This window comes from Phaseolus vulgaris, chromosome 6 (genome assembly GCF_000499845.2).
Source record: "Phaseolus vulgaris cultivar G19833 chromosome 6, P. vulgaris v2.0, whole genome shotgun sequence".
Lineage (NCBI taxonomy): Eukaryota > Viridiplantae > Streptophyta > Magnoliopsida > Fabales > Fabaceae > Phaseolus > Phaseolus vulgaris.
Window position 1 is genome coordinate 20,178,421 of NC_023754.2, and position 16,503 is coordinate 20,194,923.

At 33.1% G+C, this 16,503-nt stretch overlaps 2 protein-coding genes across 2 annotated transcripts; both read left to right on the forward strand.

Annotated features, from left to right (window-relative positions):
• The first annotated feature begins 9,003 nt into the window (after positions 1-9,003).
• Positions 9,004-12,312, forward strand: LOC137831680 (formin-like protein 11). Its single transcript, XM_068639456.1, has 4 exons — positions 9,004-10,499; positions 10,584-10,774; positions 10,936-11,171; positions 11,515-12,312. The coding sequence occupies exons 1-4, from the start codon at positions 9,331-9,333 to the stop codon at positions 12,223-12,225; spliced, it is 2,307 nt and encodes a 768-aa protein (XP_068495557.1). The 5' UTR covers positions 9,004-9,330; the 3' UTR covers positions 12,226-12,312.
• Positions 12,313-15,381: 3,069 nt separating this feature from the next.
• On the forward strand, positions 15,382-16,252 carry LOC137831683 (probable histone H2A.4). The gene is made up of 2 exons (XM_068639460.1): positions 15,382-15,719; positions 15,806-16,252. The coding sequence occupies exons 1-2, from the start codon at positions 15,525-15,527 to the stop codon at positions 16,022-16,024; spliced, it is 414 nt and encodes a 137-aa protein (XP_068495561.1). The 5' UTR covers positions 15,382-15,524; the 3' UTR covers positions 16,025-16,252.
• Positions 16,253-16,503: the final 251 nt, after the last annotated feature.

The window sequence follows — 16,503 nt, forward strand, 5'->3', positions numbered from 1 at the left end:
CATGACACCTTTAAATCCTGCAACAGATATCGCAACCAAACTATCTCCAAACAAGTATTGGCCATTGCGCGGTCCGCTGATGATCTTGATACGTTTGTCTGTTTTTTTGACTTCCATGAGATAATAGATGAACCAAGAAAAATGCAATATCCAGATCTCCGAGTTGTCTGACAACCTCCCCAGTCTGAGTCGCAATAAGCTGTCAATGTCAGATTGTTTTCGGATGGCAATAACAATCCTTGTCCTGGTGATCCTTTGATGTACTTTAGGACTCTAATTGCGGCATCCCAATGAGGTTTCCGTGGATCCTGTATATATTGACTTAGGGTCCGAACCGAAAATGCTATGTCAGGCCGAGTAACCGTGAGGTATATCAGTCGTCCCACGAGTCGCCTGTATTTGACTGGATCCTTTAATAACTCTCCATCGTCTGGTGTGAGTTTTAGGTATTGTTCCATTGGAAATTTGTCTGGACGAGCACCTGTGAGTCTCGTATCCTGCAAAATATCAAGCGCATATTTTCTTTGGGACATGTAAATATCAGCTTTGGAACGGGAAAATTCAATCCCTAGAAAATATTTTAGGTCTCCAAGATCTTTAATGCGAAATTGTTGTAATAAACAATCTTTAACACGCTGAATTTCTGTCAAATCATTTCCTGTCAGAAGAATATCATCCACATAAATCAAAAGGGCAATAAATGATGAGTTATTTTGTCTTGTGAATAGAGAGTAATCTGTCTTGGACGGTTGAAATCCTACCGATTTAATCACATGAGAAAATGTTGAAAACCATGTTCGAGATGCTTGTTTGAGACCATAAAGGGATTTGTTGAGTCGACATACAATGTTCTCCCCTGTCGATGATGTCCGGGTGGCAAGTCCATGTAAATGATTTCATGCAATGTGCCATGTAAGAAGGCATTTTGCACATCTAGCTGGTGAGTAAACCAATTTCTGGCTGCTGCAATGGTGAGGAGACACCTCAAAGTTGTTAATTTTGCTGTTGGTGAAAAAGTTTCAGAATAGTCGACACCTTCAATCTGAGTGTACCCCTTTGCGACAAGGCGCGCCTTATATCTGTCGACGCTACCATCTGAGTTGTACTTTATTTTATAGACCCATTTGCATCCGATGGGTTTCTGTCCAGCGGGTAACGATGTCAAGGTCCACGTTTGATTTAGCTGCAAGGCGGAAAGCTCTTCGTCCATTGCTTTTTGCCAATTTGGATCAAGGATAGCTTGAGCATAAGTGTGAGGTTCTTTGGTGGCTGTGATGTTAGCAAGATATGCACTATGTGTAGAAGAAAATCGTGAATTAGAAAGAAAATGATGCATAGTTCCATTCGGTCGGTCTTGGGCAGTGGTCGAATGATTGGCTTGGGATCCCGTTACGTAGTCTTGAAGCCAGGAAGGTTGGGTTGATGTGCGACTGGATCGTCGAACAGGAAGGTCGGTTGGAGAAGGTTTGGTAATGGGTGCTAAACTTCTTGGCATGGGAGAAGAAGGTTGGTCTACTGGAGGTTCAGGTGTATTTTGACGAGTAGGAGAAGAAGGTTGGTTTGATGGAGGTTCAGGTGCATTGTGACGAGTACGAGAAGAGGGTTGGTTTGCTGATAATAAAAAAAAAAAAAAAAAAAAAAAAAAAAAAAAAAACGAGAAGAGGGTTGGTTTGATGGAGGTTCAGGTGTATTGTGACGAGTAGGAGAAAAAGGTTGGTTTGATGGAGGTTCAAGTGCATTGTGATGAGTAAGAGAAGAAGGTTGATCGAGTGAATGTTGGACAGGAGTGGGTAAGTCAATGTCAATAGTAGGCAAAATACCTTGTAATGGAGGTGAGGATTGTGTCTGTGACTGTTGGCAGAATGGGAAAACACTTTCATGGAAGATGACATCCCGACTTGTAAAAAAAGTGTCTGCATCTATATCAAATAATTTGTATGCCTTTTGACTGTGAGGATAACCAATGAAGATGCATTGTCGGGCACGCGAATCAAATTTTTGCTTAGGTGAAACAACAGTTGCGTAACAAAGGCAACCAAAAGTTTTTAGGTGAGAAAGTGAAGGTGGTTGATTATATAGTAACTCAAAAGGTGATTTATTTTTTGGTGATGGCAAGCGATTAATGATATATGTGGCGGTTAAAACGCATTCTCCCCAAAATTCTAATGGTAAATTGGACTGAAATAGGAGGGCTCGTGCTGTGTTTAAAACATGTCTATGTTTGCGTTCTACTACCGTGTAAACGCAAGTGCGTTGACATTCAATACCTTTTTTGAGAAAAAAATCATACATTGAAATAAATTCCAGTCTGTTGTCAACGCGGATGGTTTTAATAGATGCCTGAAATTGATTTTGTGCAAATGTAATGAATGACTCTAAGAGATGTTGGGTTTCAAATTTGTGATTCATAAGAAATAACCAAGTACATATAGTATAGTCATCGACTATAGTGAGAAAAAAACGTTTTCCAAAATGAGTTGGGGTTTTATGAGGACCCCAAATGTCACAATGCAATAGATTAAATGGAGAATGAGATTTTAGCTTTGGGACAAATACTACAATGATTATGAATGGGAATGAGATTTTTACTGATAGGGATATGTAGTAGGGAAGATACAAGTTGTAGACACGCTGGAGAAGGATGTCCAAGGCGCTTGTGCCATAAGTTAGGATCGGTCGATATTTGAGATGCGTGGGCTTGGTTTGGAAGAGGGGACATGTAGTATAAGCCTGCGTGTTGTTTACCCGAGCCAATCATCCTCCCCGTAGCCAAGTCCTGTAAAACGCAACCATGTGGAGTAAAAACGATACAACAATGAACGGGTTATCTTACTAATGGACATGAGATTTAAATTAAAAGAAGGAACACAAAGAACATCTTTGAGAGTGATTTTGTCATTGAATTTAATTGTGCCTGTAGATGAGATGGGCGCAGTTGAGCTTGTGGGCAGATTAACATTTGAAATAAATGATGATGAAGTGTGTGTGAAAAATTGTGAATCAGATGCAATGTGATGGGTTGCTCCGCTATCCAAAATCCATGGTTTCGTAAAAGCAGAATTAGAAGAGGAGTTATGGGCAAGCAGACCTGCAGAGCTAACAAACGTGTCAATCGTTATTGTTGAGCAAGTAAATAGCCCTTGCCAATGGTTGAATTTGTTCGGCACTGAAGTGTTGTACGAGGTTTCTATCGGACTTGTTACTGGTGCCTTCTTTGCCAGACATGATTTTTTATTTAGGGGATAAAAATGGAGAGGCTGTCAGGGTACAAAGATCGGTGCTCTGATAGCATATAAGAAAATGATAAAAATGATAAGAAGAAAAGATGTTTCTTATTATGTGTATATTACATCACTCAGGTATAGGAAATACATAGGGAGTTTCTCTCTCCCAAATTACAATCTAATTAGATAGGATACTAATCATGAGATTCTATAATTATTAAATTAATTGCATATAATTTTATAATTATTATTTCCTTAATAAAATGAGTTATAATCTCATTTTTCTCCTTACAAAAACAACAAACCGTATTATCCACCACAACACCACGAAAAAGACACTCATATTTGATGCAGAACTAAAAGTGAATAGTAATTTGTCAAAAATTTAACATTTTCTTAATTGAATTAGTCTATGCAGCAAACATTTGCAGACACATGTGAAAGTGGATGAAATTGAAACGAGTTAAACTGAACTTGTCGAAAAGAAAATGTCAAAGAGTTATCTAAGACCATGGAAAATAGAGAAGGAGCAAGTGTTGGTTACGGAAGAGAAGAAGAGAATGGAATGTGTAGGTGTTCATCCATAAACATAACACATGCCTAGTTAGGAAAGACACAAGAACTAGGTTTCCACAAATAACTGACTTGTACGGAATGTTTTAGATTAATTGTACCATATATTGATTGGTAAATTTTGAACAGAAAACGACGAACATGTTTCAACGCAGGTATCGAGAACAATACCAAGATTGTTCTAACATCCCTGAAAGAGTTGGTATGCTAGCATTAGTATTTGTATAAGCAACAAAAATTGAATTCGTGTTAAAGTTTTTTTAGTTTTCATCTCTGCATAATGAAGGTGAGTTTATTTATTACACCAAACATGCTCTTGACCAGAATAATTATTGTTGGAAAACAATATTATGAATCGTTCTCATTGGATCAACTTAACATAAATAACTTTCAACAACTATCCCAACAAAATTAAATAGAGATAACATATTCGGACTTCTTCTATGGATCAAAATTTGAATTATAGAAGCACATATTTATTTTTCTTATTGCTAGTAGACAAAAAGAAAAGCCTAAGCAGCTCTCGTATCTACGTTCTAGAATACTTCTGTTTATTTTATTTTATTTTTTTTGTATTCTTCTGTGTGATTTTGGCGAAAAAGTCGAATTATGGAAGCGCAGATGTTTTCTTGTCATAAATCAAAACCTACCACTTTTTGAATAACAATGCACATTCTAAAGAAATGAAAGTTTGAAGTATGACAATGGTATATAACTTTTAATGTCATTGATTTAGATTTAAATATAAATATATAATAAAGAATAAATTTGTAATTAAATTATATAAAAAATATTAAAATAACAATATTGAGATTGTATTGTAGTTGTAGAAAAAAATAGAATTATCAATAAATATATCATTATTTCATTCTAAAATAAAATACACGTTTTTTGATGACGAAAGCTAATAGTACCCTGCCACGTATATTTATATACAACCGGATACGACTCATATACAACTGTGCGTATTCCTATTTAAACTATATAAATCAAACTAATCTATAATTATATTTATAGTTGAAGATATATTTTTTTATGTTTTTTAAATGTTAAGAAATGACTAAAGGAATGTTCTTCTTTTGTAGTATTTATAGTGCATTGCTGTTTAATGTCACTTGATCGTTATGAAACTCTATATATTTGTAATGGGTTGTGATTTATTATGAAATTATTTGAGATTTTGGTATATAAATTAGTTTATATTATTAATAAATAATTTTTAAATTAATATTTAATTAATTAAAAATATTTTAGTTACCAACTTTATAATATAAATAATTAGAAGTAAACACCTTACTAGCTAATTAGATAATAATTTAAAAACTATTTATCAATAATAGAAATTAATTTAAATATAAAAAAATTAGTCTCTAAAATAATATATAATTTAGTCAATACAACAATTAATTATTTTTTTTTTATCTAAATCTAGTTTTTATTTAATTATTTTCCAGTAGTGATAGGTTGTTTCGTTTTGTTATATTTGTTAATCGTCTGAAATTCTCCTTAACTTATTCAAGAAGTTGCACCTTTTAATCCTTAGTCATCTTTGGGTGATGTTGTTGACTTTTAAGCATAACCTTATGTTAATTGGTCATAGGATGTTCTAATGAGTATTTTGTCAGCCTATGCCTACCTCAGTCACCTTGGACTATGGATGGAAAATTGTCATAAAGATAGATATTGTAATAGTTATTACTTCTTCTCAATTATATACCTAAATTTTATATGTTTAGTATTAATATGAGTTTCTTTAAGTCCTCACAAAACTATATACTTTATTATAAGTTTAATAAAGAGCTTGTATAGAACTTCCATGTGCATATGTATATGTACATATTATAGTCATAAAAGATCACCATACAAACAACATATATAACAATAAACTATTGAAATTATTTCTTCAACGTAACATAAATGTATGTAAAAGAAAACATTAAATTTGGCAATATGCAAACAAAAGATTACATATGATTAAAATCATATAAATTACATGTGAATCTATACATCAAAAGACACTCAACAAATGGAAAATCAACTAATGTCTCCCAGAAGACTTGTATTAAGTATGTTATAAGAAACTAATATCTGATCTAATCTAATATTTAGATTAACAAGTGATAAATGTCAGATTTTAGTAATATTGCATATTAAAATACAGATACTTATGGGTATTAATTGCTAAAATAAGTATTAAATAACCCCGCTTATGAAATTAATTGCTAAAATAAGTATAAAATAATTCCGCTTATGGGTATTAATTACTAAAAATAAGCATAAAATAATCCCTAGTTTATGAAATTATACTTATTTTTTACATATTTTGTGATTTTAATTTAAATAAGAATGATTTATTCCCAAATTTGTGTTAATTTCAAGATTCTTGGCAATAATAGAGATAATTGGGCAAAAGGAGAATATACAAAGCTAAAAATGGAAAATTGGAATATACCAGCGTCACCAAAGCTACCCTAAACTCCCAAAAAACCAAGACGCCAGTGGATCTCGCTCAAGCAAGCTCATTCTCGCTTGAGCGAGGTTGCTCTAGTAACTTTGAGCCTTTTCACGTGCTTCTCGTCCAGGCGAGTCCATTATCGTCCAAGCGAGAAGTCACTTAAGCCCAAGCAAATTAGGTTAAATAAGAGACTTGAGACACAACCCTAGATATCAGTGATTGAGAAGAAAACATCATTGAGTAAATTGTAATCCAATTGGAAGAATAAGAGGTGTTAGAAACCCTAGAGGAGGCCACCTTTAAGGAAAAACATCCAAAATCTTCTTTTCTTGCTCTCCCAATTAGATAATTTTATCCTCTAATAAATAAATAAAATTATTTATTTATCTAATAGCAAAGAATTGAATAACTCCTCTTTATTTGAAAATATTCTCCTTTTAAAAATAAAAACTACATAATTTTTTTAATACTATTTACAAAAATTATACATATATATTAAATTATATGATTTTTTTTTATTTTTTTAATTAATTATTTATATAAAAAATAAAATTATAAAACCATAAAAAATATACATATATATTTTTTTAATATAATGAAGATATGAATACACAAACTAGTATATATAAATTAATTAATGATTTATGACTAATTTATATATAAATTAATTTTGGTTGGCAGAAAACTGTTCAAAATGTTCTTAATCACTTATTAGGTTGCTGATAAGTATAAATATTAAGTGTACTTTTTTCATATTATAACCCCAGGTTCTGGACAGTAAATTATAACTTTTGGATTAACAATCAAATTAGTTTATTTGTTTTCATTACTTTGCTTAATGAGATGCCATATACATTTATTGTTTCTGCAGACAATGATGTTGACAAGTGTCATTGATTTATTTAACTTGGTACTGAAAGCGTTCTCCAATGTGCTTGATGTTTTCATAATTAATTCTGATGGAGAGCATGTTATGTAATAGCGACCTATATAGAACATGAAACCTTTTCGCACTTTTCATTCTTCAAAGTGAAAGTGATTTTCGAAGAAAACAAACACTGCAGAATCAAAAATTTCACTTTCTACCATTATTGTGTGGGAGATTATAGATTAGATTCAGATAAGATCACTTTTTATTAAGTATATAAATAAAAGAAATCATATTTTATAAGCAAATTTTGTTAAGATAATTTAAAATTAAATATCCTTTTTATATAATATTAAAATTTATCACTTATAAATATATGATTTCATACATAAAATAAAATGTATTTCTGTATACAACGATAAATTAACATAAATACACACCAGAGAGTGTTAGACATGCATTGGAAAGTTTTTGGTACATTAACTTAAATTCTTTTGTGTTTATTTTGCTTATTTGTCTGCTTGCATATGTTATTTGAGGTTATTTTTATCCTTTGAATGACTACACTAAGTTGCAGTTATTTGGCAACAATGTTCTAATTGCTGACTACATACCATCATGAAAAAACAGGAATACCAAAAAAGAGCATGTGAATTGCAAAGTCCTCACTCGATGTATTGTGAAACCAACAGGAAGAACACAGTTAATAATAAAGTGTTCTTTTTAGCCAATCACAGTGAATGCATCCATGTAAATTCTGTCAAGCTTCTGCTTGCCAACCATGAACATCTGATAATTACCTCACAAATGCTAAAAAGATAAGTATAGTGCCTATAATAATGTGACATTTATACTGTCATTTCATTAGATAATTGCACCAGAGAATTTTGAGAAGCAACATGCATGATGTATACTATGCATTTTTTATAAAATTTCGAACATTTACACCCAATCAACATAACTTATACATAGACTGCAGAACATCAAACATGTTCATCCGGTAGGCTGAGCAACCGCGTAAACGTAAGTATCCGACTAGTCGGTCTCTCGGTCATTCCATTCCACATCCTACAGATTAATTAGCAATATCATTAAACAAATATCATGCGGTAATCACACTAAAATCACGATTAGGAGTCAAATTGAACTTAATTGGACCGCATTATTACTAGTACCATAAATTCCAAAATCATAGTTATAAATAGGAAGTCATTCCTCATGAAAAGAGTAATGTAACTCTAATCCAAAACTTAGAACACTCATATCCTTAAAATTGACTTAAAAGAAGTGTCATCACAGGTATCTCTAGCAAAAACAATAGGACAAGAGGACCAGAGACTGGAAGAATACAGCAAGTGAGGAAAGTTCCGTTTCTACAACACTATTTTGTAAGAACAAAACCTAAATGTAAACTAACAAAGATAAACTTGACATCAATAAATGGAGGGTGTAAGATGAGGGTTAAAAAACCTGCAAAGTCTACAGGAGTCTCCCTCTGAAACATAGTGAAATTCACATCAGAAAGTTGGGACTATGGTCCCCCCAGGTGGCCCATCTCTTCTCTAATGGGTTTGGATGGAGAAATCTTGTTGAATCACCCGTAGAGAGTTAGCCAAGTTCAACAAACGGGACCTACTGTCAACTTCAACGTCGTTTGCATTACGTGACTCTTTAACCACTGAAAATCTTTATCCAACTGCAACGATGGTGACTCAAATTATCAGATTCTGTACTTTTTGATCCTAAATTTATCAATAAGAAAAGGAGAGGTGTTTGATCACGACAAACGAGAGCATTAGTGAGTAGCTCCCATTTACCTTATGACAAAATAGCTTTAAAAAACAAGACAAAAGCATTAAGTCAAGGTAGTGGCCTAGTAAACAGGATTTTTCCACTCTTATGCACTAACAGTACTATTATGTTATGAATATAGGGTAGATAGAATTGATTACGGTGATAACTGAGAAGAGTTTTGGAGTTCCCTAAGAAGGAAAAATACAACAACAACTGCCAGGCTCAGCGATTCCTTGGAGTAGCATTAAAGACATAGTTCTTGATCTTCTTCACCCAAATAACAAGTCTTGTTTTCCCTCCTTCAGAAGGTATATGGAACAAAAAGAAAAACAGATTTTAAAGGGTGAAAAGGTGCATTCATCTCTCCAGAACTCTTGATTGCCAGAAAAAAAAAGAGTCTTTTTTTGAGACTCAACATGAGGTTCATCATTACCTTGTTGGTGTTCCTATCGTTACAAAGAGCCAACATTTTGACTGTGGATGCCGCGTGGAGTGCAGTAGGAAATGAAAATCAAATCAAGAAAAGCTTAGGGGTGGATGAGAACGAAAACAAGGAAACTCCTAGACTTGAAAACTTCAGAACTTTGCTTGGACTCAAGTCACTCAACAGGTTTCACACAAGAAGGTCATGCTGCGGCGTTTTTGACTCTGACTTTGTCTCCCTCTCAGCTTCTCTGCCATCCAAAACCGAAGCTGAAGCTCCGAATTCGGAGCTGCACGTGCACCTTGGTTCCTATCAGTCACATAGGAGCATGCCACTTCGCAAGATTCAACAACAAGATAGAGGTAGCTCAGATAGAACAACACTGGTGGCTCTTGTAGTATCTGGTGGAGTTGCTACCTTAATCTGTGCACTCGGGTGTGTCTGTGTTTGCAAGAGATTTAGGAATCAGAAACGGAAACCCAATAGGACAATGCCACTCTTTAGCAAAAACGGAAGAACAGGAGGTACGTACCATCATTCATCAAGCAATGTGAGTTTAAACTCTGACCCTGATTTGCTTTACCTGGAACAAACTTGTGAGACACAAAGTATCACTTCAAGCCATAGTTCCCTAAAACGTGCAATTTATGAGAAGAAAGCGTTGAGTCAAGAAGAACATGACAATGCCAGCACTGGCAGTTCTTCCACCAAGGAAACTCTCTCTGTTCACGAGGATTTGGTATATGATGGTGGCAAAGCTTCCTCTGGAGAAAAAACTGTCCCTGAAGAAAGTCATTCATCATCAGATTACGAAAGTTTTCATTCATGTGTTGAAACAGAACCACTGTTTCTCTGTCCTACAAATGTAATTTCCGCGACAGCTCAATTTCCTTGTTCTTCTCACAATTCAACTTCAAAGGTAGAATCTAACCAATCACCATCCATTCCAAAGCATGAAGAGCAAAAGAGGAGTGAAACTTCTCAACCTAGCATTCCTCCCCCACCAAGCCCACCTCCGTTTTTGAAAGAAAACATTAACAGTGTGATCAAAACCCCACCTTCTCAACAACTGCCAAAACTCAAACCACTTCATTGGGACAAAGTAAGAGCCACTCCAGATCGAACCATGGTGTGGGATACGCTACGAACAAACTCGTTTGAGTAAGTTCTTCCTCCAATTGACCATTTAATGCATTCTATCTGTTTTTAGTTTCATCGTTTGAGAAAGTGATGAAATTTAATCAGGTTGGATGAGGTAATGATCGAGTCACTCTTTGGCTACAATTTACAAAATTCAATAAAGAACAACGAAGCAAAGAGTAAAACCCCGTCTCCTAAAGAGCATGTACTTGAGCCAAAACGGTTGCAAAACATAGCAATACTCTCTAAGGCTCTAAATATCACAGCAGCAGAAGTATGCGAGGCCCTGATACTAGGTAAAGGATCCTATTTTACAAACATGCATAATAATTTATGCTTTGACCATTAAAGTTTCAACCAACACAACATGCATGCACCTTTGCATTTACACCATATGCTGAAGATAAAATTAATGATGCTAAGTGGAAAGTCTTATTGAGTAGTGAAATAAATGCAGGGAAGGGTTTGTCTTTGCAACAACTGGAGGCACTGGTAAAAATGGTGCCAACGAAGGAAGAAGAGGATAAGCTCTTGAACTACAAGGGACGTGTCAATGAACTTGGGTTCGCTGAAAATTTTGTGAGAGTAATGCTTAGCATACCATTTGCCTTTAAACGAGTGGAAGCCATGCTTTACAGAGAAACTTTCGAAGATGAAGTGACTCACATCAGTAACTCTTTCACAATGCTAGAGGTAGCGGCAGAGTAATTAAGACCCTTTTAAAGTAGTTCATTGAAATAATCTTGAAATTTGTTAAGAATCATGAAACTATGAAGGCATGTATGTATTACTTCTTATTTAAAAGATCCCCACTCATAAATTATAAAATTTTAAGTGAGATCTCCAACACAACACATTCATACTTTCAACTGAAACTATATATTTATAATGATAACTTGATAAGGGCAAGGTCAGAGTGGACTCAGTATATACTATGAAATATTTGTATTTCTAGGGGACACATCATGATCATGTTGAAGAGTTATTGTTGACACTCTTCTGTTTTTGTTTATGAGTGCGTTTTTTGTGACACCAGGAAGCATGCAAGGAACTAAGGTCAAGCAAGTTCTTTTTGAAATTGCTCGAAGCAGTACTCAAAACAGGAAACCGCATGAACGTGGGGACAATCAGGGGAGGTGCTAGAGCCTTCAAACTTGATGCCCTTCTGAAGCTGGCTGATGTGAAAGGAACAGATGGTAAAACCACCTTGCTCCATTTCTTTGTTCAGGAGATAGTTCGCTCAGAAGGAACCAAAGCTTCAAAGAGCATCATGGGACAGAAGAGTGAAAACAGAACGGAGGAAGAGAAGGAAGAAGATTATAGAAGAATGGGACTAAACCTTGTCTCTGGTCTTAGTGCTGAGTTATGCAACGTTAAAAAGACTGCCACCATTGACTTAAACGTGCTTGCAAGTTCTGTGTCGAACCTATCAAATGGGTTGGCTAACATGCAGAACCTAGTTAAAGGGCTGTTGTATGAAGATGAAAAAAACAAGAGCTTTGTCATTTCTATGAAGTGGTTTCTTAATTATGCAGAAAGAAAGGTGCAAGAGTTGCATGGAGACGAAGATAGAGTGATGGGTGGTGTAAAAGAAGTAACCGAGTATTTTCATGGGGATGTGAATGACGAAGAGTCGAATCCACTTCAAATCTTTGTAATCGTGAGGGACTTTCTGGAGATGGTAAACAACGTGTGTAATGGGCTTAAAAGGTCTATGAAATCTCCTCGCACTCATTGCATTGAGTAGAAATCTTGTTGTGTGTTTATAAGCTTTGGAATCATGGTTACTGTGAACATTATGTTTGGGATTGAATGTATATTTGTTCCAAAATCATCAATGCACTACACAACTGTAGATAGATGACACGTGGAAGGATACAATTATAAATATGACAAGGTATGATGACATAAATTAGAGAGAAATTGTGAAGAAAATGAGAATTGTTAAGGAAGTATCTATGTATGGCATCTTTGTCAAAAGATAACTTTTCTTGTAAAAATATTGTATTCGAATCGGGGTACAAGACATACACAAAAATAAATGAGTAAAAAAAAGAGATCACAACATTATGCTTATATGAAAGGAAGTTGATATTGACACCATCTAATGCATACATCTAACATCTAAATTAATATTTTAATTGTTTTTATTTTATTTTTTACTAAATTATTATATTATTATAAGTAGTTGTCAAGTGTTTTTTAATGTTTGGAGTGTCAAATAAAAGTTTTCCTATATGAAATGGGGAAAATATAATTTTTTATCAAAGAAAGTTGTATAGTCAATGAATGTTATACTAAGAAAATTACTTCTTAAGAATTTTTTTTGGTATAATTGTCTCTATATTTAGGATTAATATTCAATTTAGTACAGTGGTATTTAAAAAATTCAATTTGATTCTTATGTTTTTTAAAATGTATTCAAAATGGTCATTTCCGTCAAGTCGTACCTTACGACGTCAAAGTGCTGCTCATGTGGCAGAGAGAGATGAGATTGAGAGATGTGAGGTATCAAGTGGCGTGGATTGAGAAGATGCAACCCTAAAGGCTTTGAAGATACTAACCTCCAATTGATTTTTCACTAACATAATCTTTCAATCCATGCCATTTGATACCTCACATCTCTTAATCTCATCTCTCTATGTCACATAAGCAACACTTGACGCCGTAAGGTGCAACTTAACCGAAATAACTAATTTGGATACATTCTAAAAATATAGGGATCAAATTGATTTTTTTTCCAGTGTGCTAAATTGAATATTAACCCTAATGCAGGGACAAATAAGGTAATTATACCAAAATTTTTAAGTGTGGATTCACATTCAGTAGAGAAAAGATACATAAAAAATATTATATATACTAGCGGATAGAAATTTAACATACATAAATAATTTTGGATGGGTCGAAATTGAAAAGCAAAACTCTTTTTTCTTTTCTTCTTGTTTGAGTTTCTCTTCTTCTTCTTCAAGTTTTTTCTCTTCTTCCATTGGTGGTTTTGAGATTGGGGATTTTGATGATGTTCAGTTAAGATTTAGGATTTACTTGGTGATAAATACAAAACAATGATGGTTCTACCAAAAAAATATAGTTGCTTGGAATGGAGTGGAGAGAATGATTGAAAGTTAATGTTATTTTATTTAACGAGAGATTTGGTGTAAGAAACGGATGAGGGTGAGAATATCCTCTTTCTTTCTTTCTTTCTCTTGTTGGCTTCAAATAAAAAATTAAAAAAATAGAAAGAAGTTAATTTGCATATAAAAACTGTCCCTTAAAATTAATTTAAAAAATTAAAAACTACTTTTATTTTTTAAGTAATTTATATGAAAGATATATTAAATCAGGGTAGAATAAGAAAAAATTTGTGGATAAAAAAAAAAAAAAAGTTACGAAGAAAAATCCTCTTGAAAGACTTACCAATCTTATTATATTAAAGTTGAGTTTGAGAAGTTTTCAGTTCCCTTGTTTTATTTTTATAATTTTTTTTCTTTCGTAATTTCACTTTTAAGATATTATCTTTCTTTGTGTTTTTTATCCCCGAGATCTCATAATAGTAAATATACTATGATTAAATTATAATATGAGTATTTATTAATGCAAAAATATTGCAAAACAACTCTATGTTAACTTAGTATGGTTTAAAATGACTAAATGTTGTAAAAAGACAATTGATACAAAGATATTTAAAAATATTTGTTTATTTTTTAAAATTCAAATATTAGAATATACTTTAACAATTAAAAATAATAAATAAACATGACATTGTTGTAACTCAATAAATTATAATTAATACTCTAATAATTTTTTTTAATTTATAATAAAAATCAAATACACAATTCAAAATAATAATAATAATAATAAATAATAATAATTAAAAAATATGATACAATAAAATAATCTATTACTATAATAAAGTAATTGGTATAAAATATTTAAAAATAAGTATATCATTTTTTAAATCCGAAAATTGAAACAAATCCTAATAATTAAATTTAACTTTTTTTCTAACTCAATAAATTATCATTTATCACTGTACCAATTTGTATTTTTAATAAAATCAATCACATAATTAGCAAATAATAATAATAATAATTAAAAAAATATGATACAATAAAAATAATTAAACATTATAAAAGAGTAACTAATTGCAAAATATTTAAAAACAAATTTTATTATTGTTAAATTCAATATCATTTAATATTCCATTTTTTAATTTTTAATAAAATAAAACACACAATTCATAAATATCTAACAATCATAAAAACATAATACAATAAAATAATTCATTTGAAAACCATATAACTTTAATAATAATTTTAAAAAATTATTTAAAAAATTAAAAAATTATTCTATATTACAATTTTTATATTTTTCTCAAAAAATAAATAAATTTTTTAAATATCAATTACTCACGCATAAGTCTTTTTTAATGGAAAAGCATAACTTTTTGAAAACAAAGTAGTTGAAATCATCCAAATCGGACTTAAACATGTGTTTATATTTTGAATTGTATCTTAATTGAAATTAAATATTTATTAATATGGTAACTTATATTTAAATATAATTTACAAACGTATGCAAATTTTGTAAATGTTACAATTTAGCTAACCAGAAAATGTATGATATAATATTAATATAAATTGAAGAATAAAACACCAGCACTAAATATATAGATTAAATAAAGATATTGTCATAAGTTATATATATCAACAATCTCTAAAACTATGATCGGACGAGAGAAAGCCGTTGGATCGGACGAGAGAAACTACATGGATGGCCAGCGTGTCAACACAATTAACCGTCCGATGAATTAACCCCAATGATACAATTAAAGCAGCCTTAAAATCCTCAGGGGAACTTAAGCCACGGATCGCCAGCGTGGCAAGACCGAATCGGCAGCATTTGTCGTTTGCGTGCAGTATATATACGGCGTTCCCTCTCGCTCGGCCCAGTGCCCAGAATTCCGAAACTTCAAAGAAATAGAAAAAGCTTTCTCTCTCTCGTTCCCTTGAAACGAACCGTTTTGCTGGTATATCGGATCACACAGCAATGGAAGCCGCTCCCAAAGGTGCTGCTGGAAGAAGAGGCGAAAGGAAGAAAGCCGTTTCCAAATCCACAAAGGCCGGTCTCCAATTCCCCGTCGGCCGTGTCGCTAGGTATTTAAAGAAAGGCCGTTACTCCCGCCGCCTAGGCACTGGCGCTCCAATCTACCTTGCCGCCGTCCTCGAGTACCTCGCCGCTGAGGTACATACTCAACGATTCGTGTTCACCTCATTATAAAATTAATTAATTCTTGTTCGAAAGATTTCAATGTGGATTTCACAATGCAGGTATTGGAGTTGGCTGGAAATGCTGCACGTGACAACAAGAAGAACAGGATTATCCCTAGGCACGTGCTTCTTGCGGTGAGGAATGATGATGAGTTGGGAAAATTGCTTCAAGGTGTGACGATTGCCAGTGGTGGAGTGTTGCCTAATGTTAACCCGGTTTTGTTGCCCAAGAAAACTACCAGTGCTGCTGAAAAGCCCTCTACTCCTAAGAACACATAGATGATGCCTTTTGTAAATCTTGCCGATAGATTTTCTTTTTCTTTTGTTTAGATTGGGTTTTTGTTTTGCTAAGATCATTTATATAGTTTTAGTTTAGGTGAAGTTTGATGTTGTGGCCTAGCATCTGATTTTGTACGGTTGTGGTCAGCTTTCATGGCTGAATATGATACTGGTTTAAATGTAGGCCGTTGTTAAGTTACATCATACATGGAAGATGCTCTTTTATTACCTTAATTTTGTTAATTTTTTAACCTAATCTGTTTGTTACAATTCATTAAAGTCCGTTTAAGAATATCGTTTGCCTTGATTTCGTTTCTGAAAAATTAGTCATGGTTATCTAATTAGTAGAATTGAAGTATAATTTGTAACGTTAATCTTGCAATCTCGCTTGATTTTGGATTTGAACATGGTAGTTATTGTTCTCCGTTCTTTAAGCGTTCTTTGGAAGTTACGTAAGAGAAAATGTGAACGTGGGAGTT